This window comes from Morchella importuna, assembly GCF_003444635.1.
Source record: "Morchella importuna strain M04M26 chromosome Unknown Morimp01GS041, whole genome shotgun sequence".
Classification (NCBI taxonomy): Eukaryota; Fungi; Ascomycota; class Pezizomycetes; order Pezizales; family Morchellaceae; genus Morchella; species Morchella importuna.
The window spans coordinates 165734-193574 of NW_025763438.1; the positions used below are offsets into that span (position 1 = coordinate 165734).

The 27841-nt window shown below is 47.2% G+C and overlaps 9 protein-coding genes across 9 annotated transcripts; 5 read left to right on the forward strand and 4 right to left on the reverse strand.

Annotated features, from left to right (window-relative positions):
- Nucleotides 1-333: 333 nt before the first annotated feature.
- On the forward strand, nt 334-1439 carry LAJ45_10033 (uncharacterized protein; the record flags this gene model as incomplete). Its single annotated transcript, XM_046119564.1, has 8 exons — nt 334-353; nt 478-577; nt 639-661; nt 931-947; nt 1016-1044; nt 1116-1120; nt 1319-1341; nt 1402-1439. 8 exons carry the CDS (start codon nt 334-336, stop codon nt 1437-1439), a joined length of 255 nt encoding a protein of 84 aa, XP_045967195.1.
- Nucleotides 1440-6101: 4662 nt separating this feature from the next.
- Nucleotides 6102-7252, forward strand: LAJ45_10034 (uncharacterized protein; the record flags this gene model as incomplete). Its single annotated transcript, XM_046119565.1, has 3 exons — nt 6102-6248; nt 6326-6498; nt 6562-7252. The coding sequence occupies 3 exons, from the start codon at nt 6102-6104 to the stop codon at nt 7250-7252; spliced, it is 1011 nt and encodes a 336-aa protein (XP_045967196.1).
- Nucleotides 7253-9055: 1803 nt separating this feature from the next.
- LAJ45_10035 (uncharacterized protein) lies at nt 9056-10251 on the reverse strand (the record flags this gene model as incomplete). The annotated part of the gene is made up of 3 exons (XM_046119566.1): nt 9056-9725; nt 9797-9969; nt 10057-10251. 3 exons carry the CDS (start codon nt 10249-10251, stop codon nt 9056-9058), a joined length of 1038 nt encoding a protein of 345 aa, XP_045967197.1.
- Nucleotides 10252-11388: 1137 nt separating this feature from the next.
- Nucleotides 11389-13380, reverse strand: LAJ45_10036 (uncharacterized protein; the record flags this gene model as incomplete). Its single annotated transcript, XM_046119567.1, has 3 exons — nt 11389-11397; nt 11459-11498; nt 11663-13380. The coding sequence occupies 3 exons, from the start codon at nt 13378-13380 to the stop codon at nt 11389-11391; spliced, it is 1767 nt and encodes a 588-aa protein (XP_045967198.1).
- Nucleotides 13381-15565: 2185 nt separating this feature from the next.
- LAJ45_10037 (uncharacterized protein) lies at nt 15566-17716 on the forward strand (the record flags this gene model as incomplete). Its single annotated transcript, XM_046119568.1, has 5 exons — nt 15566-15840; nt 16011-16388; nt 16472-16524; nt 16617-16918; nt 16988-17716. The coding sequence occupies 5 exons, from the start codon at nt 15566-15568 to the stop codon at nt 17714-17716; spliced, it is 1737 nt and encodes a 578-aa protein (XP_045967199.1).
- Nucleotides 17717-18533: 817 nt separating this feature from the next.
- Nucleotides 18534-20200, forward strand: LAJ45_10038 (uncharacterized protein; the record flags this gene model as incomplete). The annotated part of the gene is made up of 3 exons (XM_046119569.1): nt 18534-19257; nt 19337-19556; nt 19636-20200. The coding sequence occupies 3 exons, from the start codon at nt 18534-18536 to the stop codon at nt 20198-20200; spliced, it is 1509 nt and encodes a 502-aa protein (XP_045967200.1).
- Nucleotides 20201-21877: 1677 nt separating this feature from the next.
- On the forward strand, nt 21878-22491 carry LAJ45_10039 (uncharacterized protein; the record flags this gene model as incomplete). The annotated part of the gene is made up of 2 exons (XM_046119570.1): nt 21878-22139; nt 22223-22491. 2 exons carry the CDS (start codon nt 21878-21880, stop codon nt 22489-22491), a joined length of 531 nt encoding a protein of 176 aa, XP_045967201.1.
- Nucleotides 22492-23793: 1302 nt separating this feature from the next.
- LAJ45_10040 (uncharacterized protein) lies at nt 23794-25594 on the reverse strand (the record flags this gene model as incomplete). Its single annotated transcript, XM_046119571.1, has 9 exons — nt 23794-24020; nt 24089-24692; nt 24751-24803; nt 24863-24950; nt 25006-25078; nt 25131-25191; nt 25257-25294; nt 25362-25522; nt 25592-25594. The coding sequence occupies 9 exons, from the start codon at nt 25592-25594 to the stop codon at nt 23794-23796; spliced, it is 1308 nt and encodes a 435-aa protein (XP_045967202.1).
- A 1633-nt stretch (nt 25595-27227) lies between these two features.
- Nucleotides 27228-27653, reverse strand: LAJ45_10041 (uncharacterized protein; the record flags this gene model as incomplete). The annotated part of the gene is made up of 4 exons (XM_046119572.1): nt 27228-27239; nt 27299-27430; nt 27516-27587; nt 27642-27653. The coding sequence occupies 4 exons, from the start codon at nt 27651-27653 to the stop codon at nt 27228-27230; spliced, it is 228 nt and encodes a 75-aa protein (XP_045967203.1).
- Between the last annotated feature and the right edge of the window lie 188 nt (nt 27654-27841).

Here is a 27841-nt window from a genome sequence, read left to right on the forward strand (position 1 = left end):
TTGTTTCTAAGAGGCCAATACCAAATCTTCTTAAATGTGTTTCCCGGAGAGATTACGCAATGGATAAAGATGATTAACTTCGATAGTGAAGTATAATAAACAGCAGGTCATTCCTACAGATAAACACATGCATGTATTATTTCAAATGTCGATACTTTAACTACTTCACCTTTATGCTGATATTCATTATCTAGATATTTATATAGAGCCTTTCAAATGCTCTAATCGTGTAATCGAACGAGACTTTATGGCAAGAAATTAAAAATAAGAAATAAATAAAATAAAATAAAATAAAAAAATAAAAAAATTACTATGGCATATTATATTAGCGTCATGTCACCAAGGCTTGTCATGTAACACTCTCAAGCCATCGTCCGGCCAGCCAACCATACTTCTCTCGATAAAAAAACTCCAAATCTCTACAACGAAGCACATAAGAGGTTAAGTATTTGCCTCGGGGTCAGAACTTCCTTATAGTCAAATATGGCAAGTTGATGGCGACCAGTCAACAAAGCCACGCAGAGGAGCCCTCCCATATGAACAAAAACAGGTGAGAAATAAGAGGGGTAACCTACATGTACTATGGTCCTGTGTACAATTTCTCGTAACCAAGGGATACTAATTTTTAGAAAATCAAGGATCTAACTACAACACTGCTATTGTAACTCAAGTATAGCTCTCCGGCGCATATGGAGCAAGGACCGTTTACCGGGTTGGAGTGGACTTCTAAATGAGCTAACCAAGCTTGGTTGTGAATGATAAGAATCTTACACAATTATAAAACTAGATATTGTGAATGTGTACTGACATAAGTGCGGGGGTTTTAGTTACCCCTTCGTGCCCTTCATTTCTTTCCGGCACAATCCAGCTCTCACCAAAAAACAAGATTACCTTGATGCCCAATAATTAAGGGGTTGTACCTGAACGAAGAACCCAGATTTTGATCGGTTGGTTAAATACCTAATTGCAGCCGATTTAAACGCTTGCTACGTACGTCTTCTGACCATTTGTCTAGAGAATCCCTTCAGGACAATGACTTCTAGGGTAAGCAAAGCCTAGACCTCCTCGATCCTCGATTCAGCTACGGAAACAAATAGTTACGGCCGTACTTATAGCCGGTGTAGCTGTCCTCTCTAGCTAGGTTACGTACATACACGCGCTTACTTCTAACATGGTGGCAACAAAGCTTATTAAAGAACGCATTACTAGAATACAATGGATTCGACTGCAACTCGGAATAATGATTTCCGAGAACTATTTACTCAAACGGAAGTCTTTCTCGAGAACATGGACTCATAGCACAATGTGTTAAGAGTAGATCAGCCCATGATTTGGCACTAAGTACATATATATGCTGCAACTACAAGCTGAGATAGCTGACCGCTGATTACAATTATCTAGATATGTCTCCGAGGCACATACCGCTGAACACAATCTAGCTAGGGCTTCAACAACTTGCAGGCCGAAAAATAAACTTAAGGGTAAAGCTTACCGAAACCTATATCACAGGATCGAAAATTTCCCGTGGATTTTCATTTGGAATACGCCATACACAATCCGGTATGGGACATGGTGGTGGCGCCCATAGAGTGAAGAGCAAATAGGAAGATAATTGTCCAAGCGACACCGCCACGTCCTACAGATACCGTAGTACAGGGCCGATTGAGGAAATATCTGTTGATGCAGCCAGCGACGCCATGTCTGATATTCTCTTTTTATTTCCCACAAGGAATAACACATGTATGTTTCCCTCTTTATGCTAAGTCGAAACATTGAACATCCTCCTTGATCTAAACCATGCAGTACCTATATTGGTAAACTCTATAGATCTGGAGGTTTAATGAGAATAGATATGGTGCGCCCACTCTTAAAGGTAACCTAAAGTGACGGAAAGTTAATCGTTTATAACTTCACCACCAAAAATGATATCAAAAAAGTAGAAAAATAGAAGTATAGTAATAGTGATGGACTTTCGTTCTATTTTTCCAGAATTTTAATATCTGTCTGGGTTGTAAAGCCTTAGGAAGTTGAAATTGCGTATTTTTGTATGTAAAATGCGCTAAGACTGAATAAAGTGGAATAGTATTATACCCATTTATGCCCCTAGAAAAGCAAACCTGACTGATCCGTGGCAGTAATGCAGCAGAATGGCCCTCTTATTGGCCCATGAGACCCTATTGCAGCCACAATTGTTCCACTTCCGTATGCCGCCATATCACCTTTAAGAGTGTGCGCACCATACATGCGAATATTAACAGGAACCGACTCACAGGGTGCTGCAATCCCGGGGTTATCTTGTTAATACTTCTGTGGGTTTCGGGTGGTAATAACCTGAGCTACATACAGTCGTCTCTGGGTCAACGACGAAACCAGTTCGATGGCGAATAGGCCAATCGAAGCCAATAAAAGCCAACAAAAGCGCCCCGACTCCTTTGCTTTAACTGACTATCAGCCCAAAAAGTAGCCACTCGTCATCGAGCCGGGTTCGTCGTTGACCCAGAAACGACTGTACCCTGTCTAGCTAGACCAGCAATACCATGTCACACATTTGCCTATCCAACAAAAGCATATCACTTTTCCGGGGTCGGAGAAATTTGATAACTATCTGAACATGATCTCAGTTATGCCGTAAGCTTACACTCCCACCTATTCTTTCCCAAGATAGACTAACTCTCGACCTCACCCTCGTAGTAGCTACTGTTTTGTCTCGGAATGAATCGGGGCGCCATTTTTCAGCAGTATTACGATGAAGATCGATCTGGCTGCTGTCTCTCAATCCTATAGTTTAAGATTTTAAGAGACCTTTTTACTGTTAATTCGGGGAAGTACAAGCCCAGGACAAGGATTCAAATCCCCTTAGCAGCCAAATACTCTCGTTTCCCATACGCCAGAGCACATATACATGCTCAAATAATCCTCGGATACTTTACACAATCAGCGAAGGTTGGGTCAGGTGAAACTTGAACGTCCACCGCATACTCTTTAGACAGATCCAAGACTTCGGGCCGAGTACACCATAAGCGGAGTACAATACCAATACCAAGGCCAAATGTCAAAGATCAATGGATTTATACCCCCTATTCGATACTATCATGAAAATCAGATACCCTGTTCTCGCCTCGTATCTGGACAAGACACGAGTACGAAAAGTACAAATACATGTATACACGGGTACAAGCTAGTTTAATTGGCACGTCTTCCGCTCGCAATACGGGCGTTTACTCCCCATATCTAAAAATCGGTTTACTGCAAACAATCACTACCAGTAACTGACCTTGAATGTTATTATTGGCTCCAAAGATTCAGACTCATAAAGGCTACTCAATACTAATCTGATCTAAGTACGAACACGTATCATTACATGGCGTATATGCATGCACCAAAGGAGATTTACATTTATAAGCATAGTATTTATCGGAATACACTGACTGATTAAGGGGCATAGACTCCCCTTGTCCACTCTCTAAATGACTAGCAGAATATGCATTGAGCTTCACAACTAATCACTCGGTACGTTGAATTCGGCATTGGTGCATACACAGCAAATTCCCTGTTTCTTGGGGAGTTCCACGTTAAGGGGCATAACGAAAATTCATAGTACATGAATTTATAACTGATCTGACCGGGTTAATAATTATGGCTATTCTACGACCCTTATAATGACTTCCTATCTGTTATTGGGGTCCTTCATTACCGAGCACAAGGTGCTCCGAGTTTACCTACTGAACTAAACTGGCAATCTAAATATCAGGGCCATAAATAGGAATTTGCGCGCGATGTCTTATTAGTACCGGTGAATCAAGGAAAGAACCTATACAATCTTGAATTTAGCGAATATAATATACCTGTGAGAATACCACTGAACTAATTGACTCCCAAGTGCGGAACGCACAGTCCTACCTTCAAGATGCTGCGCCTTGGATAAAGAATAGGGGTTTAGGTTGAGATATCCTCTCTTAAGTGAGCACATCTGGGGTAACCTCATGAGACGTTTGACCAGGTGCTTGAAGCCTTGTAATCCCACCAATAGGGGGGTAAAGCACCCATGTATCACAATTTCATGTATACCAAGTACCTGATTGAGTGCACATATACATTGGAATTGTTTGTGCGGCATCACTTCCTTTGCACTAGAGCCCATTTACCGTGGGAGCGGTATATTCCGTGATGGGTGGATAGGATTGCAGACCAATCGGTTTTGCTAGATTGTGTGCAGCCGTGTCTCAGTTCCTATTCGCGAGGGTTAAGGTTGGCGAGAATCCGTTAGTTACAGATGCCGAGAGAAGCATTGCTAACCGCTCGGCGGAATGTGCGAGTTGAAAAGCTCATTTTTGAGGATAGATCCTGTGTGCCGCCGTCTCCACGAACGCGGTTAATTAAACGCAGGTCAGTTTGACTTTGAATATCCTGCAAAAACCTCTGAAGAAGAAGAAGAAGAAGAAGAAAAAGAAGGAAATGCCTTGCAGGTTGATCGTTTTACTCCTAGGAAAAATCGGCAGTCAAGGCATGGCGCACCTTGTTTCCAGCTTCCGATCCGCTAATGATTATTATAGGCAGCACTTTTAATTGGTCCCTGGGATACAGATTCACTATAGTATCGCTACCAGAGGACAGCCTCATCATCTTGGTTGGGGTATCGGGGTATCAGTGATCGAGATTCCACATCTTCTAGAACCCCACATCTCGTATCTTTTCTTTACTCCACATAACACCACTCATGCGTCGGATAAGCCTACGTATGGTGTTTGGGCCTACACTCACTCATGGGGTGAAGGCGGATCCTGTCTGATTTGAGGCCAATAACAGAGTTAGGGTATGGACGCCAAGGGCAAATTACTGCAAACAGAACCATCAGACAGGACCCGCCGTCAGTAGGTGAGCGACTATACACAATATCAAGCCGGTCTAGATGCCGAACGTTAGTGTCTCACACAAAAACCACATGCACCATTTCTAGTTAGTAGGGAACTACCATCAAAAGCCCGACTTGTTTCCCGAGTTCTACAGGGGAGACTAGAACAGCCCTAATATACATAGACGGGAGGAAACAAATGTAGTAGTATGTCAGATTATCTTCCATCCTCGTAGTAAGGCTTACACGAAAATCCGTTTCTTCTACTAAGTCACCGGATGGCGCAACAGATAAGTTCCAAAGGCCTTTAAATTCCGTTTACTAGTTAGGCGAGCACACAAAAGAATTTTCAAAACGAGTTTACTCTGCCAAACGCAAGTTATTCTTTTGGCTACAATGGTGGGTTTGGCGAAAGAAACACAGGTCCTACTTTCAGTTCTTTGGTATCCCAGTAGCTCAAATTCCGTATATCAAACGTGAAAGATTTGCAAAACTGAGTTCTGAAGAAATCGGAATAGAGTCCTACCAAATGCCGTTGCCAAACGGGCCCAAGCAAAAAAAAAAAAACAATGCAGCCAAGAGATGATCTGGAGCATAAAAATATGATGCATCTCAGCTTCATACTCTACCTACTCTAGTGCTCTCCTCTACACAACTCCAGGAGCCACCAAATGGGAATGCAGTGCCTGTTTGAGGAATCGACGTATCACCTACAAAGTTTAGGGAGAATAATAGAGTCTCTACAGTCACTCACGGGTGAAGGCGGATCCTGTCTGATGGCGGTCAGGGATTTGAGGCCAATAAAAGAGTTAGGTTTTGGACGCCAAGGGCAAATTACTGTAAACAGGACCATCAAACAGGGTCCGCCGTCAGTAGGTGAGCGACTGTACAAAATTTATTGCATCCCCAACGGGCCGTTCCCGATGCACGCCATATCTCTAATTGGGGCCCGTAGGAAAGTGGCTAAGATCCAATTATCCTGCTACTTTTTACAACATCTCTATTGTGTAATTTTGTCTCACTTTGTTTCCCTGATTATCGAGGGAGGGGGGTAGACTGAGACCAATATTTTCTGAAGAGCTATGAAGCCACATGGCCCTTCTCCTCTCAACGAACCCCTTAGTTATATAAGATCAGAGCGCTCCTAAGACTATAAGCATCCAGCTCCCAAATCCTCGGAACCTACCCGCTCCCAACTACACACCCAGAACACAAAGGCATCTATCCTTACGCGAATCAACCCGACGCTATGTTGAAATACGTTATTGAAGTTGATAATGATTATGGAACCACTGCCGATTATATGAGTGGTTATGATAGTGATACAACAAGTCTTTCAAGTACGGTGAAGGGCCATGTTTATGAGAATGGAAGGCGATATCATGGATGGCACGAGGTAAATAGTTTTTCCAATCATCAAAATTACGGAAAAGGAAGGCTCAGCTACTAATACTCGGGTGGGGTAATTATAAGGGGAGATATGCAATGCCCAATGATGAGGAAGAGCAGGACCGGATGGACCTGCAACATCACATATGCTTATTAGCACTGAAAGGCCGCCTTCACAACTCTCCCCATCTTGAGAACCCGCAGAAGATACTCGATCTCGGCACCGGAAACGGTATATGGGCCATTGACTGTGGAGAGTAAGAACTCAATCCATTCTTCGTCCGTTTCTGCCCGAGGACCCATAACTAACAATTCCACAGTGTATATCCCGATGCCGAAATCGTTGGCGTCGACTTCTCACCGATCCAGCCCCGCTGGGTGCCCCCAAACGTCACTTTCGAGGTCGACGACGTAGAGCAAACCTGGACCTACCCGGATAACACCTTTGATATGGTACATATCCGCCAGCTTATCGGCTTCATAGACGATTGGCCTAAGATCTACGCACAAGCCATGCGGGTCCTCAAACCCGGAGGCATACTTGAGATCAGCGACTTTTTCGCCTTTGGCTCCGACGACAACACCCTCCCGGACGACTCAACAATAATGAAGTGGTGCAGGATGTGGATTGATGGCATCTCTAAAGCCGGGCGCCAGCTCCCCACGTCCGACCACTCAAAGCAGATGGCTAAGGTGGGCTTCGAAGGCATTCAGTACGAGCAAATCAAGATTGCGCTCGGGACCTGGCCAAAAAACAAGGCGCAGAAGGACCTGGGCTTCTACATGCGTCAGCACATGATTGATGGGTGCGACAGCATCTCTCTCGCCGTGTTTACAAGGTTTCTGGGAATGGATAAGGATGATGTGAAGAAGCTGAATAATCAGTTTAGGAAGGACCTGTTGAATAGGTCGTACCACTCGTATACGAATTTTTATGTCACGTATGGGAGGAAGCCGTTGGTACCTGCTGTTGATGCTACTGCAGCTCCTCCTGCTGCTGATATTAGTTAACTGTGAATGGGATGTGATGGAACATCTGATGTGCAGGTGATATGATGCCCGGAGAGGCCGAAGGGACCGGGCCCTAGGACGGGCCGTGGGAGAGGAGGGGACAAGGGGTGGAATATTAGATCTATGTATAATCTCAATCTATTTTATTTTTTCCTTTTTTCCCTCTCTTTATTTTCTTTTCTTTTTCCTTTTCTTATTTTTCGAAGCGTGTGGTTTGTTTTTTGTTTTGCTTTTCCTTTATTACGGTCTGTTTTTTTTTTTTTTTTTTTTTAGCCATAGCTACATGTACATAAACACATAGCTAAACATTTTACAAATGTTGGCATCAAGTACATGTATGTACAGTCGCACCTCGCTATGTCGTTAGCGCGTTCGAGGAGCTCAGTCCGTACGAGATAGCAAATATACGAGACAGCGAATAATAATTCCCAAGCTGACAGGGGTATGGAATCAAAAAATCATTTTTGAATGGAATTCCATGCTGAATCTATCTAAATAACTGGAATTCGAACAGGTACCTAATTAGAGATAGATACAGGTATCAGTTGTTAAAATATCCTGAAATTCATATAAAGGTTATTGAGAGGTTTAACTCCTATAGATAAGAGATGGAGCGATCCTCTGAGCCTAGTACTCTGAGCCTATGTACAGAGCAGTGAATCTTTCTTAAGCTCACTCCTCTATTAGAATAGCTGCTCCCTCAACCCCCGCTATAACTGCTGCCAAGACCTAAAAATCCGAGATAGCAAATATTATTTGTATGGAGACAGGGGGTATCTGTTCTCAATTTTCCATACGATCCGAAAAGTGCCAAAATACGAGATAGCAAATAGGTTTTGGTGTGGAAAACAAGTAGCAGGCCAATTCGTACGAGACAGCGAGAGATCCGGGATATCGAGATACGACATAGCGAGGTGCGACTGTACATTGTATTGAGCTCACCTGGTTTTGCACCTTACATATAAGCACAAGGCGTACGTTTACTTTATGTACACATTTCAGTACATGTACGTACTAATCGCCTGAGCATAATGTCCCGGCATATATATGGATGCACCCTATAGCTATCTCACATGCGATCCCAGAGAAAACCTTAAAAACATATGCCGGTGAACGTGGCCGACCCCTGAATATACATCACACCAAGGGGGTGCCGTCCCCTTTCAAACATCTGGGGCTGGGGACCGAGGGGCGGGCCCTGATAAGGGGTAAATATATGGGGAGGGGGGGCACGGGAAGGATAACCTTAAAATCTGGCAGGTGTCATCATACATATCTATCACTCGGTTCCACCAGCGGGGGTTCTTCCCCCTTCCCCTAGCTAGTTGCTCGCCATGCAGTGATCTGCCGCCCCCGCTGTATCACATCCACAAGTATACGCGAGTGACATTTTATATATATATATATATATATATTTGTTTGTTCTCCTGATAACTCCTAAAAACAGAAGACGAGATTGGTGAGTGAAGAAGAAGAAGACAAAAAGGGGGGGTAGAGGGGTAGAGGAATCATAAAATCATCAAAGACACCGGGGATAAAGATTACTCCTGAAAATTAGACAAACCATGCAATAACTATTCTCCGCGCGAGGCGGGGTTGAATTCATTTTCTACCTCATATCATCGTAATAATGTAGCCTATGAACTCCTTTACCGCCATTTTTTTTTTTTAGGAAAGAAGGAAACATTAATAGAAAGAAAAAGAAGGAAAAAAACTCCGGCCAAAATTCACACAACTCATGATTCACCATAACTCCGCAGGGCAAGAAAATTGCAAATTAAGGGCGAGCGTGTCTTTGCTCCCTCATAACAGAGTTTTGGTCACGAGTGGTTTCCGAGCATAAAGAAGCCATGCCGTCGTGAATGTGTGGATTTTCGGGTTCAATAGGTCCTTCCTGATTTTTACCAACAGCTCGTCAACATCGGTCTTTTTCCAACCAAGCACACGTGTAAACATATCCAATGTGATCCCCTCGGCTCCTTCCACCCATTGCTTTAGCATGCACATTCCAAGCTCCTTAAGATTCGTATCTGGATGCCATCCGCCTGTCGGGATCACGCCCATCTCACCAACAGCATCAAAAAACCCAGCAGCGCTGACAATGGTCTTAATATTGGCAGAAACAGAGAGCCACTCTCGCCCACTCCTTATATTCCCCTCTTCCCACAACTGGACCCATTTGTGAAGGATGCTGTTTTCGTCGCAGGTGCCATCGTTACATTGGAAGGGTTTGGAAAAGTCCTGCAGTTCGATATATCCGCCTGGTTTTAGAGCAGCAAAGCATTGCGAGATAAGTCGTGGCCAGTCTTTGACAAAGCCAGCCATTCCGCGAATGTGGATGAGGTCAAAGCTATTTGGAGGAAAGACCCAGTCATCTTCGATATCCTCGATATAAAAGTCGAGGTTTGGCGGCATCCATGGTGGGTTCGTCGGTGCGATATCGTTACCTATTACCTGTGAATCTGGATGCTGGCTACTCATTTTGTTAGAATTCTAATAAATAGTAAGGAATTTGGGGGGGTTACTTGGAGCGGCTGAACTTACTCTGCAACTTCGATCGCCCAAAGCCCAGTCCCCGTGGCAAGATCAAGAATACGCAGAGGCTCTGGACCAACTGGAGCCTTGAATAACTTCCCAGCTAGCAAGAGAGTCCATATATGATGAGTCAACTCTAGGCGATTCCACTCCTTGTCGTCGTTTGGGAATGGATACTTGACCTAGTAAGCTAAATGTTAGTACAGCCCCCCAAAATGTTTCTACCCCAAGGCGCGTAGCAGCAGGGGAGAAAATCAGATAAAGCTTACCTGTCGCCTAGCAAAATATCGACGGCCGTTCTCATACTTGAAATTATAGTCGCTTGATAGGATTGAAGATGGATAACTATCCCCGGAAGCATAGTCAGAATCGTCGTCGAAATAATCGACCATGGACGGGGCCATAGGCGACATCTGTTGAAAGCCAGAATCCTCGCCTCCAATTTGGGAACAATCGATGTTCATGGTTGGCAGATTGGAGGAAATAGAGTGTGCTGAGTAACGATCGTTTGGCCTGGCACTGTCAATTTACCTTACTCTATATCTTGGATCAAAGCTTGGTTGTTGTGACGAGTAAAGCAATGTAGATTCGCTAAAGCAAGTTGAGGGAGTGGTGCTTTCCAGGTCAGTGGGTCCGTCACAGGGCAAGGTGATATCTTCTTTTTCTCTGCCCTTTCGCTTCGAGTACTCCGAGTGATCGTAGGCTGCTCGTCTGTTCGTGGGGGTGGTTCGGATTCCTGTATGTACAGCCACTACATACCTCTGGGGCTGATTTTTTTTTTTTTTATTGCGCGTAGGAGGTGTAATGGATAATCGATCATATCATTGTGAGCCGTTTGTTCTCGCATCATCCTTGTGAATGTGGCTAACAACATCCGAGGCTGATTGCAAAGGGGTAAATTCGACATCCTGGCCCTGGTATTTCTTATCAACAGAGCTTATTCCTTTGTGGAGCATAGGAGTTACGTGGTTGTGCCTAAAGAATATGTATGAGCATGTATCAATTCTGTAAGACCTGTTTAGTATTTACTGCGTGTAACAATGAACCGGTCAGTGAGTAACCTTCATCAAAACACAGCATTGGACGTGGTAGGCAGATGTGTCAATCATTAATCTGGAAAAAAAGTACCGTTAGTATTCACTCTTCAAACTTTCTTGTGATTGGTTCTAATACTTACCGCGAAAAGCTCTCCCTCCCAATCGCAAAAATTGGATTTATGGTCGTTATTATAGTAGATTCAATGAATTACTAAAACTTACTAATTAAGCACCGAGCTATGATACTTTGGTGCTTCTTGTGCAAGCCACAAAATATTTGAGACATTCCCCGCAAAGTTATTGGATTTACCCATGCTACTTGAACCGCCTTCAAAAAGAAAGGATTGTCCTCGGGATCACCTACCGTGTCTCAAGACTAGGCGAACTTTGTTTTGTCGGGTATTATTGATGTTCACCTGTATCACACCTAATCGGGAGCAATATTGAGAGACGCCGAGTGACATATCATGCTTGACATCGTCGCACTACTTCTTGAACGGGATGTAGAAAAGATCGACCTAATTTAAAGCTATTATTTATTTATGAAAGTGCTAATGTTTAACATTAAGAAACCTAAATTGAAAGTGACATTAGCTGTGATTCATCAAAAATTGAAGGGAGTTTATAATTATACCTTCAAATCCTCCACGTATTTCTTTTCAACAAGTAGCAAGCTGCATTATTGAAACGATATCGTTTCAGCGATGTATATATATAATATCGACATTATTTCTCGCCATGTTTTTCAGTACCCCTCCATGCTCGCATCCTACACCTAAGCCAGCACTTTCTATGCCTACCACCCACTCCTCCCCACAATCCTCTCAGAGACATAAACCTAAGACCTTTCGCCATAGGAACATCCTCCACGAGCATAGTAAGTCTCTTGAAGTCCCCACTATTGAGGTTCATTGTCTTTCTATCGCCTTTCTTAGTGGTGAATCCAGGAAGAGGATCACTCAACGAGCGCTTAAGAAAACCGGAGGAAGGAGTGTCGTCAGAAGGTTTCTGGAGTGGTCCCTCAACGCTAGGGTCCGAGGTCCGTCTCGTCATACCGAATTCGAGATGATAGTTAATAGAGTTAGCATCTTCATCGACCATCCATTCCTGATCAGCCATCGAACGAGAATTCCCAAGCTCGCTGCTACAATAACCATAACTGGGAGAGCAAGGAAGGTCATAAAATGGAACATCGAGTCGAGGGAGATTTCGGCAACCATTCGCAGTGGAGTCGCAGATATGGGCTTCGCGATTATATTGCTGTACGAAATGTTGAGTATATGCCCGTTGGCGAGCATACCTGGATGGATATGAACCTTGAGACCTTTTGCTTGAACGATTCCCAGTGCTATCCAAATAATTTTCGAAGGTATCAGAATCCTCATGGGTTGTATCAGACACCCTAGAGCTGATTCTCGCTAGGGCATTAAAGGAACCGCCATCAGATAAGAAACTGAATGTCCTGTCATCGTCGATAGTAGAGCTAGAGGTTTCATCGTGACCAAATAGTGCCCACCAGGTATCCGGCGTAGGAACATTGCTTTTATTCACTACCGGTTCCACATACGAGTATCTAATTCTCGTATAGGTCTTTGAATCTTCATTCATGGAGGCTAGGATCCTCTTGACACCCCTCTCCGTTAAAGATTGACACCCCTCTAGGATCAATGAATTTCCATTTTTAGTGGAGTTCAACAACTGGCACCCACCTACAATCCATGCTAAACACTCGTCTGTGAATCCTCCAATACCTTTTACTTGAAGTTTCTTTAGCCTCTCTAAACTTTCGTAGGTTCTAAACATTTGATCTCCAGGAACAACGACTCTGGGAGGGTAATATTCCTCATCGCTGAGACGAAATGTCTCACAGCCCATGTCTATAATCAGTTGCTCTAGACTTTGTGCACACAGCGAAGAAATTGCACAGAGAAGAAACGTGGCAGGCTGAAACAAAGGGCAGAGACCATTGGTGATACGAAGATACTTCAAGTGTTGTTTACTGACAAAGCCCGGCACTGTGAGTATGGCAGTCTGAAAAGCAATCCCAGCCCCCGGGAAATCGAGAGTCAGAGATTCAAGTGCTTCAGTATGCAACTCCAAGACAATCCTAATGTTTAGGATAATCTTTTTGGACGCCTCGCGTCGTGCATGGGGTGTTGTATAGAACGAATACTGTGTTTTTTGCAGCCAGCAGAGGGTTAAAGACTTCAATGCAGTGTTTTGACCAGGCCAAGAGGATATCGAGAGGTATGAAACGAATTTGATTAGAGATAAAGCAGAACGGGTTGTAATTCTGGAGTATACATCATTCCTGAAGAGATTGTGAAAATAGGAACAGGTTGACGAAAGCCTCAGCAAGAGTGCTCGCCTGGAGCGAGCGGAGCGAGAACTCGAGTTGATGACATGAAGCATGATCTTATGAATGATCTCAACAGGAACTCTTGAGAGGAACTGGGGATTGAGTGATGGGCGTTGCCGGGGGTCATTTTTCTGGGAAGGGGGAGGAGTAACAGCTGCAGGAGATGGATAGTTGGCAGAAAGTAGCCTGATGCCCATCTTGAGATGAAAACAGGGATTATCAGAGCGGATATTCTCAACAACCAAAACTAGCTCTTTCTCGCTCTGTAGCACTTGAGAGAGGAACAAGGGCTGAGAGTCGATGACTGCAACGAATGTGTATTGTCGATAGCTCCAAGCAGTGACCTGAGGATCGCGGGTTTCTAGGTAACACAGCGAGGGATAAAGGGGATTTAGGGGATGAAGTGGTCTCGTGCCCATTTCCTATGAACAGAAAGCGTGGAGATGAGTCCAGAGATAAAGCCACGTTAGGCTAAATATCAAACGGGCGACGTTGTGATAGCGAAATGCCAAAGTTTAATCTGAGTGCTAGCGTGGGGGGGCGACCGAGTGCTAGGTTATGATTCAAATGTTTATCTCCAACCTCCCCCAAAACTCCAACGGAACGTTAGAATAACATGCAACTCGTATTCTGAAGAGTCATTAGTCGTTGAACGAGGCTGGAGTAACTCTGTGGTAGAAGCACAATCTACTTATGAAATCGGGCTTCTGAGCGGTCAAGAATCAATTGGAAATTCACCCGTGGTATCAATGCCCTCATGATCAGCCAATGCATTATACCGGCCGGTCAGCTTTCTAATTGAGGGCAGTTCTGATGTACATGTATAATCTCAGGTCGTATGTTACATGTAACTTTGTGATGGCCAAGCATAAGAACAATGGATAAAAAGGCATAGAGCCAATTTCCGGCGTAAGGACGGACCCTGCCTTCGAATCCGACATATGGTGTGTTCCGCGAATCTCCTCGAGCAAGTTTTTTTTATTTTTTTCTTATTTTTCTTATTTTTTTTTTTGACATCAACCACAAGGATACGTGTCATGAATTTCGACGCTGCTGGCACCGGCACTACATGTATCTTCGGAGGATGGTCCTTGAGAAACACTCAGTTAATGAGGTTACAGGAAGTCTTACCCGGCATAGCCAGGATCTTTTCGCGCGGTCTGTCGCGCGGTCTGAGGGAGTATCAGATCAGCCAGAGAAGAAGAAGGTCCTGGATCAATTGGAACTAGTCGGTGAGGGCGCAAGGAAATGATTTTATTTCTCCAACATTCCCCATGGGCCATATCGCCGATATATGATGCCCATGACATGAGCATGCATGGCAAACTTGCTTCGCAAGCCTTTTTTTTTCTCCCTGTCTGCGGCGGCTATGAGAAAGAGGGTTTAAGAACCACACAAGGCTCGCACGTGCTGGCCGGATTATCGTGGGAAACGGTTGGCTGGACGTCATCGTCGGTTTCAGCACTTTTTCCATGCCGAAGGGAATTATTTACTGGGCCGGTGCACACTGAAGAATCCAGGAACTGCCCCTCCTCTTATCGAACCCGCTGCTTATCTAGATGTTTCATATATTACTTTGCAAGGATCATCACACGAGGAAGCTAAGTGCAAGGTCATAAGGTGTTGTTGCTGTGGCGCAGATGACATGCATGCGCCACCTTTCCAGGGTGGCTCTTGAATGGACGGCCAGACGTCGCTGCATGGAAACATGTTCGAGTTTCCTTCCCCATGCCCTGCATGCAGTTGATTAGCGGCGTGTCTCTAGCCACCACGATGCGATGCCTTGTGCCTGGAGCTTGAAGAATTATGTGCGGACCACTGAGCAGCTGCACTACTGCTACTGCAGCTAGCTGCCGGCTCGAGTACCAGAATTTGAGACGGGTGTTCGAAAGCCCTTCCTCCTTATGTCTCGGTCTGGTGTCTGAGTCCTCCCCACCACCACCATAGCTTCTATCTAGATTCGATAACTCCTGCCACTGGGTGGTGGTCCCCCCCTCCTCCTCATGATCCCACTTTTTTTTTCCCCTTCTGCTTACCTTTCCTTTTCCTAGTCTAACATTCCCAGCCCGCCCCGGCCCCCCCTTAGAATTCGTGAATATAAATAAAGGTTATTTTCTACTCCTCCTCAGCACCCCTTTCTTGCTAGCTAGCTGCAATCTGTCCCGCCACCTCTCACCGTTATTAGAGCCCCTCCCCCCCTTTGCACGCAAAAGTGTCCAGCTGTCATCTTAGGATTCCCATTGACTACACGTTGCATCCGCCAGTTCCATTGCCCCCTACCATCTGCTCCTCCTTCTCCCATTCCAAGCTGTGTTGTAACCACCACTTTTGCCACCATCTCGAACACTGAAATCCGTCCCCAGGAATCTCCGTATAACAAATATGAGCCCTATCGCAACCAGCACCAGCTCAAGCTCAAGCTCAAATTCGAGCTCAAATACTACCCCTAATGGTAATGGCAGCTCTAATACATCTGTAGCTACAGACTCAACAGAAGTCGTCAAGCCAGTGATTGCTATCATCGGAGCTGGCGTGTCAGGGCTCAAGGCCGCCCAGGTGCTGCTGGACAAGGGCTACGAGGTCGTGATATACGAGGCCCGGGACAGGGCCGGTGGCAGGACATGTACAAGTGATCGTCTGGGAAAGGAGGTCGACCTGTAAGAGACCTCCCCATCCATCCATTTTATGCTATGAAACCCACCCACCCACATCCACACACACACACCCACACACCCCAAAAAAGAAAAAAAAACCCAAAAGAAATGTGAAAAATGAACAAGAAGGTAACCGGCTGCTTCTACATATGTTGTTTTTCCGCGAAATTCAGAGGGCCAAACTGGATCCACGGCACCTCAAACAACCCCATAGTCCCGCTGTCGCAGATCTCGCAGTCGCAGCTGCACCAGTACTCGGACATCTGCCCCATCTTCACGCCCGACGGCGACGTCATGGACCAGGCCGAGGCCGACGAGCTGCAGGACCTGCTGTGGCGCGTGATTGAGCGCGCCGTCGAGTACTCCAAGGGCTGCTACACCGCCATCCCCGCGGACAAGTCGTTCTACGACTACTGCGTCGAGAAGGCGGAGGAGCTATTTGGGTCGAGCCCCGACACGGTCACGGTCGGTGACCGGGAGCAGCAGGAGAGTGCGGCGGGGATGGTGGATGGCGGCGGAAAGGGAGGGGTGAGGAGGGGTGCCATGAGCATGTGAGGTGGAAGGGGCAGGAGGAGAGGAGGAAAGAGATTTGGTTGGCGATGGCGGAGATGTGGGGAACGTTTATTGGGAGTAGTGTGAAGAGGCAGAGTCTGAAGTTTTTCTTCTTGGAGGAGCCTTTGGAAGGACGTGAGTACTGCGTGTGTGGATATTGTTATTTTCTGATTCTTGTGCTGGGGATGATTTCTTTTTTGGCTGACTTATGTGATTCGGGAGGATAGCAAATCTCTTTGTTGCGAGCACTTATAAGCTCATGATTCAGACTTTGTTGAGACCGGTATTGGGCGCCAATATCCTCAAGCTCGACACGCCCATTGACGAAATCACAACCGTCACCGAGGACGGCCGGAAACGGGTGTTCCTCAGCAGTCTTCGAAAGCCGCAGGAGAACCGTCTGGTGGACGGAGTGATCGTTACTACACCTCTAGGCTGCCTAAAGCGTGACATGATCAAATTCCAGCCACCTCTTCCCCAGCGGATAAAAGACAGCATCAGCTCCCTGAGCTACGGCAACCTCGAAAAGGTCCGCCCCACCATCCCCGTGTTCCCCCCAGAATATACCACAAAACTAACAAACCCCCGCTCCTGCCAGGTATACATCAAGTTCCCGCGCGCCTTCTGGGGCTCCGACGGCCCCGACTTCTTCACCTTCCTCGCGCCCACCTACGCCCCCACCACCAACCCAGGCCACTGGCACATGTGCTGCTTCTCGCTCGCCCACCTCCCGGGCGACTGCGCACAGCCCACCCTCCTCTTCTACGTCTTCGGCCCCATCTCCGCCCACCTCACCGGCACCCTCCCCCCCGCCACCACCCCCGAAGGCCGCACCCAATACCTCTCCTTCTTCGCCCCCTACTTCTCCAAGCTCCCCAACTACTCCCCCACCTCCCCAGACTGCACCCCCACCGACCTCGTCGCAACAGAGTGGTCCCGCGACCGCTGGGCCGGCTACGGCTCATACTCAAACTTCCAGGTCGGCCTCACCGCCGGCGGCGACGACATCGAGGCGCTGCGCGACGGCGTGCCCGAGCAGCGCCTCTGGTTTGGCGGCGAACACACCGCGCCGATACTCGGCCTTGGCAGCGTTAGCGGCGCGTACTGGTCCGGCGAGGACGCGGCGGAGAAGGTGGGGGCTGCGTTTGTTGCGCCGGGCGCGGCGGCGGCGGCGGTGGCGGTGAGGGGAGATGATGATGCGAGGAATGGGTGTAGGAGTGGTGTGCAGAAGAGTGGGAGGACAAATTGGTATGGGAAGACGGTGCATGATGGGCCTGCTGCTGCTGCTGCGGCGGCGGCGGCGGCGGCGGGGCAGTTGGCGGCTTAGATGTGGGGTGGGTTGGGGGGGGGGTTGTATTATTATAACGGCGGCGGCGGCGGCGGGGCGTTTTTGTGTGAGTTTCTTTTTTTATTTTTGTGTTGTTACTACTCGTAGTACAAGTATCAGTATCAGTATTAGTATTATTAGTTGCATGGAATGGCAGGATACAATGGGCCGGGGGGGTGGGATGCAATTACTGCCAGCTCGAGCTCTCCGACTAGACTCTCGGATCGAGCTTAGCTTCTAGGGAATAAATAAATAAATAGGGTATGGGTATGGGGTATTAGACGAATGGAATATTGGAAATGGACAAGAAAACCTCCTTCTCTTTCTGGTGTTTTGTGATTGGTAGTTAAATGTGCATGAAACCTAACCCTCGCCTGGGCGGATATGGGACTAGGCATGACCGAGTGATGGGTGGTGATGCACCCGCAAACTTAATCATACTTGTGCTTTCTAGCTGTGGTGATCATTACCGGTCTATTGAAAGGACTAATACACGCTTACTCGACTCTATAACAGACCTTATCATCTCCCCTCCTATCTCTATTCGAGAGATTGTTTTCAAGCTTAACTCAACCCCCTCCGCCCATGTGTGATTTCAAGTATGCAATACATAACCTCACAGTCAATGTATCAATGTCAATATGAAAACGCCCTCCCCCGCCCTCCACAAAATAAATAGCAGCCCTACCCCCTAGCTAGTGCCCTCAAATCTAGGCTATCATAATTATAAACCCCTATGCTACACACAGTATATATATATATATATAACCACCTAATTAATTAATCCCAATATACATAACCCACACCAAAGATACCAATGTTCTCCTGCATCCCCCCCTACGCCACAATCCACACCCTCTACCAAGAGCACCTCCTCTACCAAGAGCACCAAGAGCTTGCGCGCATCCTCGCCTCCGACCTGTACCGCCAGACGCGGCTGCAGGGGCAGGCACAGCGGCAGCAGCGGGGTCAGGCTTATGTCGAGCCGGGCCGGCAGCGGCGGCTGAATGCGCGGCGGGAGGAGGTGCGGCGGCGGATGGAGCGTGAGCGGCAGGAGCGGGAGCATCAAGGGGGAGGGGGGGAGGGAGTGGGAGAGGGAGAGGGAGAGAGAGAGGGAGAGAGGGATGGAAGAGAGATGGAGCAGCGCAGGGTACAGGGTGAGTACTGGGCGCGGGTGGAACGGCTGCGGCGGGCGCGGGTGGAGAGGATGCGTGTGGAGGTAGAGCGGCGGGAGAGGGGGGAGAGGGATGAGAGGGATCAGAGGGAGCTGGCGGAGAGGTGGGCGCGGAGGAGGAGGGGGAGGGATGCGGAGCAGGATAGGAGGAGGAAGGGGAAGGGGAAGGCGGTGGATAGAAAAGGGAAAGGAAAGCAGGTGGATAGGAAAGGTAAAGGGAAACAGCGAGATGACGATGACGATGATGATGATGATGATGATGATGATGATGATAACGATGACAATGACGATGAAGAGCCACGGTCGATGTTGGCATTGACGAGAGGGCCGATAATTCTTACTGGCTGGAGAAGAAGAGGCAGATGGGGTGGGCCTCCTATCCCAGCGCCAGATGCGCCCAATCCTCCTCCACCTCCCCCAAGGCCCAACCCCAATCCTCCACCTAGACAGCCTCCCCGCCCCCGCCCAGACAGCCGCCCCCGCCTCCCCCAAGACAACCTCCCCCTCCCCCTCCCCCTCCCCGGAACCAGCGCAGAAATCCTCCCCCTCCTCCTCCTCCCAGACAGCCTCCCCCTCCTCCTCCCCCGCCCCGAGACAAGCGCAGAGACCCTCCGAATCCTCCCCGCAGACGTCCACCACCACCACCACCCCCGCCCCGAAACCAGCGTAGAGACCCTCCAAACCCAAACCCAAACCCAAACCCAAACCCAGCCCAAATCCCCGCCCACATCCCCTTCCCCGGCAGAGAAACCTCAACCTTAACCCCAGCCCAAGAACCAAGCGCCCCCCGCCGCATCTTCTCCTGGGACGGCATCCACCGCCTTCGCAACTCCCCCTACTTTGGCCAACAAGACCGCCCCCTCCAGCCACAACCACGCATCGAGGACCGCAGCCACCGCAGAACACTGCAGCGCCTAGACGATCCCCACCGTCTACCGACCCACCAGCCGCCACCAGCGCCGCAGCTGGGGGATCGGAGCCGTCAGAGAGTGCTCGATAATCTTAGCCGGGCGCCGGCCGAGCCCAGGAGACCGCTCGTGCCCCAGAATGTTCCGAGACGTGCAGATCCGCCGGCGCCGGTGCCGGTGCCGCAGAGACGGAGAGAGAGGACGCCGCTGGTGCCGTGGAATAGGCCGTTGAGGATTATGGATGCGCCGGGGAGGAGGGGGGGGAGGGGGGGGAGGCAGTTTCGGGATTTTATGCCGCCGTTGCAGGAACAGGAGCCCGAAGAGGAGGAGGAGGAAGAAGAAGAGGAAGAAAGGGGGAATCCGTTGAAGGCGTTGCTTGCGCGGAGGAATAGGAGAAGATAGATTTGTTTATTCTTGATTTTTAATATATTGGTTATATGTATGAGCTCTGGTTAGCCATGATATATTAAAGGAGTGTCTAGAGGGTACTGCTAGGGGAAAATAAGTTTTTGTATATGGAGGCTATTTGAAAATGTGAGAATGGGGAGACTTGAGATTACCTACCTGGGCTGATAAAAGTGCCCCCGATTCATGTAATCATTTTTCAAGACGGGAGATATTTGCTACTGGTAGGTGTGCCACTGACACTTTCTCGCTAGTAATCGATTCATGTATGTAGTGGTCGAAGTTTAATTCAAACTTGAAAATATGTCGTGACGGGTCTTTTTCTTTGGGTCAGCCTCTCTAGTTTCTTAGATTATGTGATAGAACTTTCTTCCCTTTACCCCCCGTATGCCGACTTACAGTGATGAGGCTGCATCATGACAATGAATTCCTGTATGATTTGCCGTGTGACTTGGCCGCCACAACCTAGCTTCACAGGATCTCACTCGATATGATGTTCGCGTCAATCCAGGGTTAGGGTCAAGCCCATAAACACCCACAGTTATTATCACGCAACCCTTGGGGCGCCTTTTGAGTGGAAAGTGGTTTTGATGTATCGTCACCGTTAAGGATCTGGATGGGAACGTCATAGGTAGTCACTCGGAAAGCGCCGAGATTGGGTTCGTTGATCCCAAAGCGAGCCCTTTTCCTCTATTTGAAGTTCGATTGTAATATAACCAGCGGCAATCTAATTCAGGGTGGTAAAGCAAATCAGATTTGTGCTCGAGTAGATGGTAGTTTAAAGGAACAGGAGAGGAAGCTAACCGGCTATTTATAGCACCATGAACTCTGTCCTCATCTCTTCCTGTGATCGTGTTCTTTAGTGGTCGTGTCCTCTAGCCACATTGCCTCCAATATCTCCACAGCACCAGTGTGTTTGTGATGGCTGAGCGCCCCTCACGATCGATTCGAGCCCACGAAGTTGTGTGGAACGAGCGAGATCACATGAACCTACTAGTCTACAAATATATTATGTAATAACTACTAGAGGCGTATTTGGGCAATTGGGGGCTTTTAAACAGATATTCCATGGTCCTCGGACCAACTCTCAAACCTGCATGTACCGAGGGGGGAGGGGAGTTTGATACGAGGGTTAGGGGAGAGCTTTTGGTGAGAGTTGATGCAGAATTATCATTTCCCCCCTCCCAAACCTTTATCGAAATCATATATACATTTCGCGGTAAAAATAGATATGTGTTCCTAGCTCTGACAACGCAATGAGCGCACTCTCCCAGCTGTATACCCAAACAGGCTCAATTATCATTTCCATTACCTCTAGTCTGTCCACATCGGTTGCTAGCTGGGCTTCTTTGGTACTAAGTACATGTAGCATTGCAATCCAACGCTTAGATTTAGCGAACATTGGGAAATGATTATTACACCCACAAATGATCACGATGTATGCATACATCTCCGGCGAATCGGTCATAGAAGCAAAAAAAACCCCCATGGCCAACGCACCGCTGTGACTGTCCCTGTACACTTAAGAGCTCCTTCCCCCCTTCGCCAATCTCTAACTCTCACTTTCTCTTCACCTACTCATCCAAACACCCCAAATATTCCGAACCCAAAGTTCCCAAATCCCCCCCCCAAAAAAAAACTCTTTCTACCAACCCCCTTCTACAAAACCCAAAAATGTCCGACTACCCAGACTACGGCGCCATGTCCTACCTACGCGCAATCTTCAAAGCCAACCCCCCACGCTACGGCCCCAGACCCGTCATGGACACCTACACGCGGCCCGCGCCCAGCCACTACTCCACCGGCATGAAGGCACCGCCGCCCGAAGAGAACTGGTACTCCAAGGCGTTCAAGTTTCCCTACGTCGGCCACTCGCTGGAAATGGACGAGTTGACAAACAACCATTGGTACAAGCGGGATCTGAATATGTGGCCTGGTTAGTGTTTTTTTTCATCCCCTCCGTTTTTTTCGGGTTTAGCTTGTATGTGAATATTTGGTTAATGCTTTGTTTGGTAATAGGGCCTGTGTTGTTTGGGCGCCCCTCTTACGGTGGCCGCGGCGTCACCAATAGACAGTTCTTGGTGCAGCGGAATGAGGGCTCTCACAGGTCGGATAGCGTTGAGATCCTTATTGGCTGCCTCTTCTACGTGTTCCTCGTCCTCCTGTTTATTTTCCTTGGGATGTGGATCCGCCGTAGGACATTGATCCGCCGGAAGAGTATGGAGTGGGAGGAGCGCCAGCGGAGATTGCAGGATGTCGAGAGAGCACGGTATAGCCATGGGCTGTAGGTTGTTGGAAAACATCTTGACGTTTCTTCTGTTGGTGGTGGTGGTGTGTTAGCGATCAACTTGAGAGTGGATTATATATCAGGATGGTATAGGCCGGCGTTTTTATTTGTGGGATTTGGTTTTCTTTTATTTATATGTAGCCAGCTATCACGAGTTTTACGTATAGCTGGCAGCTGCAGCCAATTGTGGCATTATTTCAATTGAGGCGTATACTAGCCAGCACCTAGCTAAGCTATCACGATGTTTTTCCGTGTAGCTAGCTAGCTAGTTAGCTGGCAGTTATCACAATACATTTTTTTTTTCTCTTCGAGATTTTTTTTTTCAAGTGACGTGACGTACCAATTACCGAATTCCTCAGTTGCGCTGATCAAGCTCCGCGCGCGCTCGTCGCCCACGGCCATGACACACGAAAGAAAGCTCAAAGTTCCAAACCGTAGCATGGTCGACGCGACCAAGCGTCCGATTAAACGCATGTACGTAGCAGGGTAAGTTATGAAAGCGTTGATATTGCCTCTGTGGCCCATGTCCGTGGGATGTGAGCCACTTTCACCGCGATCATTGACCCCCATAGCCACCCAACCTTCAGAACTCTTGGCAGAAATCAAACCCACTCATCCAAGATACATCTGATACATCTGATCACCCGAACCACGCCGTTTACAATGCTCCAGGTATATAAGAAAATCAAAAAAATTAAAACTACATCACCGTGCGTAAACCCGAGACGTTGACTCATTCCCATATGACGGTTACACAAACCCCGTTCATGTGTTGCAATGCCGCTGTGCTTCTGCATGCACGTATTATCTTGTATCTGATCATATCAAAAGTAAAATTTCGAGGCTTGTGCAAGGTCTTGGGCTGACTCTTAATTAATGTGTCCTGCGGTCAGAAACTATATGAGCTTGCCATCCGAAGGCCTAGGTGGTTCTTTCGTATAAACCTGGCCAACTTTAAACACTGGAAAAATATCGAAATCGCTGAAAAATCGTTTTTATTTTATTTTTCAGCTCGTATACAGCTACACCAAACAAAAGAGAAAGAGAGGGAAAAGAAGGAGGATTGGAGATCTCGAATACGCAAAAATAAAAAAATTCGCTGGCTTGCTGGGAACAACTTCGCCAGATAACAACGCTAATGCCGATGTTGCTTCTAACGCCATGATAGTCTTTCAACAGAAACAAAAGAGGAAGGTTCATAATCGTCACCCTGGATCCGTCCAAAATGTGCACGATTAATTTGGTGCTCGTTCTCAACATTAGATATGAAGATTTCGACCGGCTTAACCATAGTCAATATACCTCATTTCATTTCACCCCAGAGATCCTGAAGCCAGCTCTTCAGTGGTATCGGCTTAAACTTAGGAAACATCTTGTTGACGTTTGCCATAGGAAAATCGAATTCCCCTCTATGAACCGCCATCATAACCTCGAGCTGAAACGCTTCGCCTGAATCCTGAACTTCCTCAGCGTCCATGAATTTATCATTAAGGTCATCGATTGTCAGGCGGGTCACATCTAAAGCTTGTCCTTCACCAATAATCAAGATCAGTACGTTTCTTCTTTATTCTTTTTGGGTCATAGAGGTTAATACCTACCTCTAATCTCTTCAATAGTTTTCACAAGCTCCGAGAGCGTCAACCTCTCTCCACACATCCTCAACTGGTCTGGCCAGTCTTCAATATCCAGACACCTGGCCACAAATCTACCTACATCCTCTACAGCAGTAAGACAAATATAGATGTCGGTATCTGCGTTGTCGAGAACAGGAATCCTCGCCTTTCCTTTATCTATGTCCGCCAAAAGCGACCCAGCTTGCCCAAATCCAGCCACCTGACATGTGGTCCCCATACTGGCCCCGGAATTGATAAGTCCTCCAGGATAAAACCACTCATAGAAGAAACCACACGAAAAGACAGTTGGCTGTATTTGACCTTGCACCTCTCGGAGTCGGTTCAGCGTTGTGATTCTGTCTCGACATGGTTCGATGATGGGGCGTGCGGAAGGTACACCTTCAAACTCTGCTGGGGCGAAGCGGCGAACACCTGCGGTTATACAAGCATCTATGAGTATGAGCTGAGGCTCTTTGGACACGGTTGATATAACGGTATCAACGCCAGACAAGGCCGTCACCAGCGATTCTGGAACTTGGTAGTCGACACGAATAACTATGAATCCTTGATCTACCATATCTGGCCGTTCCTATCCAAAACTATTAACTCCACTATTTAAACAGAACAGAAATTGAAGGGGCATGTACATATCGAGATAATATCACAACTTCATGGCGCCGTTCCTCCAAAATTGCTGTTCCTATACTCCGAGCCAGCCCCGCAGTACCTGCAACAGCAACCTTCATCACTTAGATATACTCTTATCTATGTTGATAGAGAGATCAAAGAGCAGCCACGATTGATCAGCGATAAAACGAATGTGGTGTGCTATTCTCAAACTTCTATTCTGATGGATTCATATCAGGGACCACAGTTTACATAACGGAATCTAAGGAACGCACCCACGGGGCTTGAGCAATGGTTTCTTGGAATGACAAGCTTCGGGTCTCTCGACCAAGCCGGATGAAGATTGAACTAACGAGAAAAGTTGGATGGAGATAATTGGAAATGAGTGACAGGAACCGACGGGATTAGACTTTTAACAACGATATGCCGAAAGGACGATGATGGAAACTCGATAATAATCTCTGAATTCAACGGCGTTAGGGTAGCACGGTATTATACTTTAAGCTTTTCAAAACACACCACGTACTCTTCTTCGAATTGACAGCAAGCGCCGGAAATAGCCTCCTACAGGGAGGTACCAGGTCTGCCCGTCTGTGTGATATTGGTATACACGAAAGTGGACACTTCTCACATGGGGGCTCTCCCTAACGGAGAGATCGGGGTGGGAATCGAGTGATACTGCTCTCGGGAGATATTCTTGCTTTCTTGTCTTAGTGTCTCATATGGTGATTCGCAGCTAATTTCATCCCTGATCAGCGTTTCTAGAACAATTGATTTTTTAATGCCGAAATCCTATCATAGACTTTCCATTTGTGCCACATGTAGAGGAAAATAGCCAAGAAAATAAATAAAGAAAGGTACCATTGCTTGGAAAGGGGGTAAGAGCCAGTGGGGGGGGGGGGGGGGGCGTGCGGGGAATAGGTGTAGGTTCCGAATAAGAGCTATTCTCTATAATTATTGGCGTATTGTTCTCCACGTATTCTCTAAATATATGCTCTCATTCTCCATTGCGTCTTTCTGTATTGAATCGGCCCTTCGTATAGAATAAACCTTTCAGCCTCGCAAAACCTGTTTTTTTCCTCAACGAAGTTCTCCACTTTTTCAGCTGGAACTCCGGAGAACGAATGATATTCTTTACACCCCAGTCTCGGCTGTTGGCTCGAGGGAGTAAAAGAAAAAAAAGTAAAAAGAGTGGTGTGTGTAAGGAGTATGCAAAATGATCCCAAACCAACAAAAAGGGGGTTTCAAGCTTACCTTTGCTTCTATGGTTTTATGCAGGCTTTCCAAATATCATAAGAAAAAGATAAAAGTAAGAGCTCCCGTTGATATTCCCCGTCGATCTTGCTCGAGAATACCCACTCAACCCTACTCCGTGGCGGCGGGTCTACTGAAGAAACGTTACAGCAGTCCAGCTACTTTCTCTTTTGTTTATTACGGCCTTGGTCTCCCGAATGCGGGACTTGTGAGACAAGGGTATTTATTTTTACTCGTGCTGGAAGGACTTTGACCCGAGTGAAAAGTACCGGCTCAGAGGAAATAGGTTCGAAGAGGTGTGGGCCCGGAACAATGGATTAGAAAAAAAGAAATCTAGATAAGCCATACATAAACCGTTAACCTCGATAATTACTAATAAACTGCACATCGAGAGGTCTTTAATATAGGAAGGGGGAATCTAGGGACATGAATGAGGTATTTACATACCTAATATGTACCAATATCTCTGTATTTGGAAGATTCGTGCTCACGACTCTATATTGTTCGGCTCTTCTCTGGAACAGAATGGACTAACCAGGCCCTGTGCCACGCTACTATTTGTTAGAGGTCCAGGGGTGAAATAGGGTCTTATTGGACCGGATTAGCTGGCCTTCGCATGAGCGTATGCACCTAGTGAGGAATATATGACCCACTACTTTTTCAGGACTGTAAAGATTTGTGCAGGCTTTGGCCACTCGATCGTAGTTGTGTGCCTTGGAGAAAACCCCTTACCGGACCTGCAGATAGACCTGCAGCCTGAGTTTCAGAGTAGTTTATGTTTTATTGTGCAATGGTGAGAAAACTTGTATTGAATATAAGGTGTGGCTGAACAAACGAGCCAGTAAAGGTATTTCAGCCGTAAGGCTGTAAGGCTGCAGCTGACAAGCACTAAATACGAATCTTGCGTGACAGAGTACCTGATAGACAAGAATCAAATTCCAATGTCTGTAGAGGACTTCTATGGCTTTTATATCCATCATGTTGACTCCCAGAAGGTTGCAACGTTGAGTATACGAGATACCCATGGGTCGGTTCCGGTATCCATCACGATTAAACTAGGTCCAAGAGATATACCAAGAGACCCAAATATCGAAGAGGTTGGAATTCAAGACCTGGATAACCAAATTGATGACGGAACCGAAAGCCCTGAGGTAGAAGCCTTCAGACAGTGAGCGACTATGTTTAACTTTCTTGGCTGTGCTTCTAGGCTGAAGCTTTATTAGGTCTCGTTGCCTTTCAACTTTCAAGTCCCTGTCTACTCGGACAGTCAGCAAACCTATTCTTTTGCTGTAGTTTGCATTTCGTTCCACCTACTAGTAATGAGTCACACATGTTACTTCCACTATAATTTGTTGAGATATCACGGAGAGACCCCATTAACACATCTCCAGAAATTCTGGCCCCCATCGTCTCCAGGTCCCCGCCAGTACCAGTTGATAAAACTCCCTACACGGAAGAGCCAAAAAAACGTCAAAGTCTTCCCAAAAGTGTTTCCTGCAGCAGCGATGACTCGACATGATACGGAACGGACGTTGTTTCTCTCGACCTGGATAGACGCGTTTGGGAGTTCGTCATTCCCGTGACAGCTTGGCGGCCATGGGGGCTATGGGCTAGGGTTAGGGCCTTCGCAATGACTCGAACTTAGGTACCCGCGCACCTGCAGCTTCATTCATCCCTTTCATGCAACCATTCGCTTTTTTTGATCCAACCGATTATTCGCCTTTCGGATGGGATGAAGTGGAGCGGGGTGCAGTTAATCGTGCAGCGCAGCAGGCAGATGCGAGATGAACACCTGTCATACGGGACGTTGATCTAGCATGGGTTCTTCCTGGATTCTCCGTACGCCGCCGGTCCGTA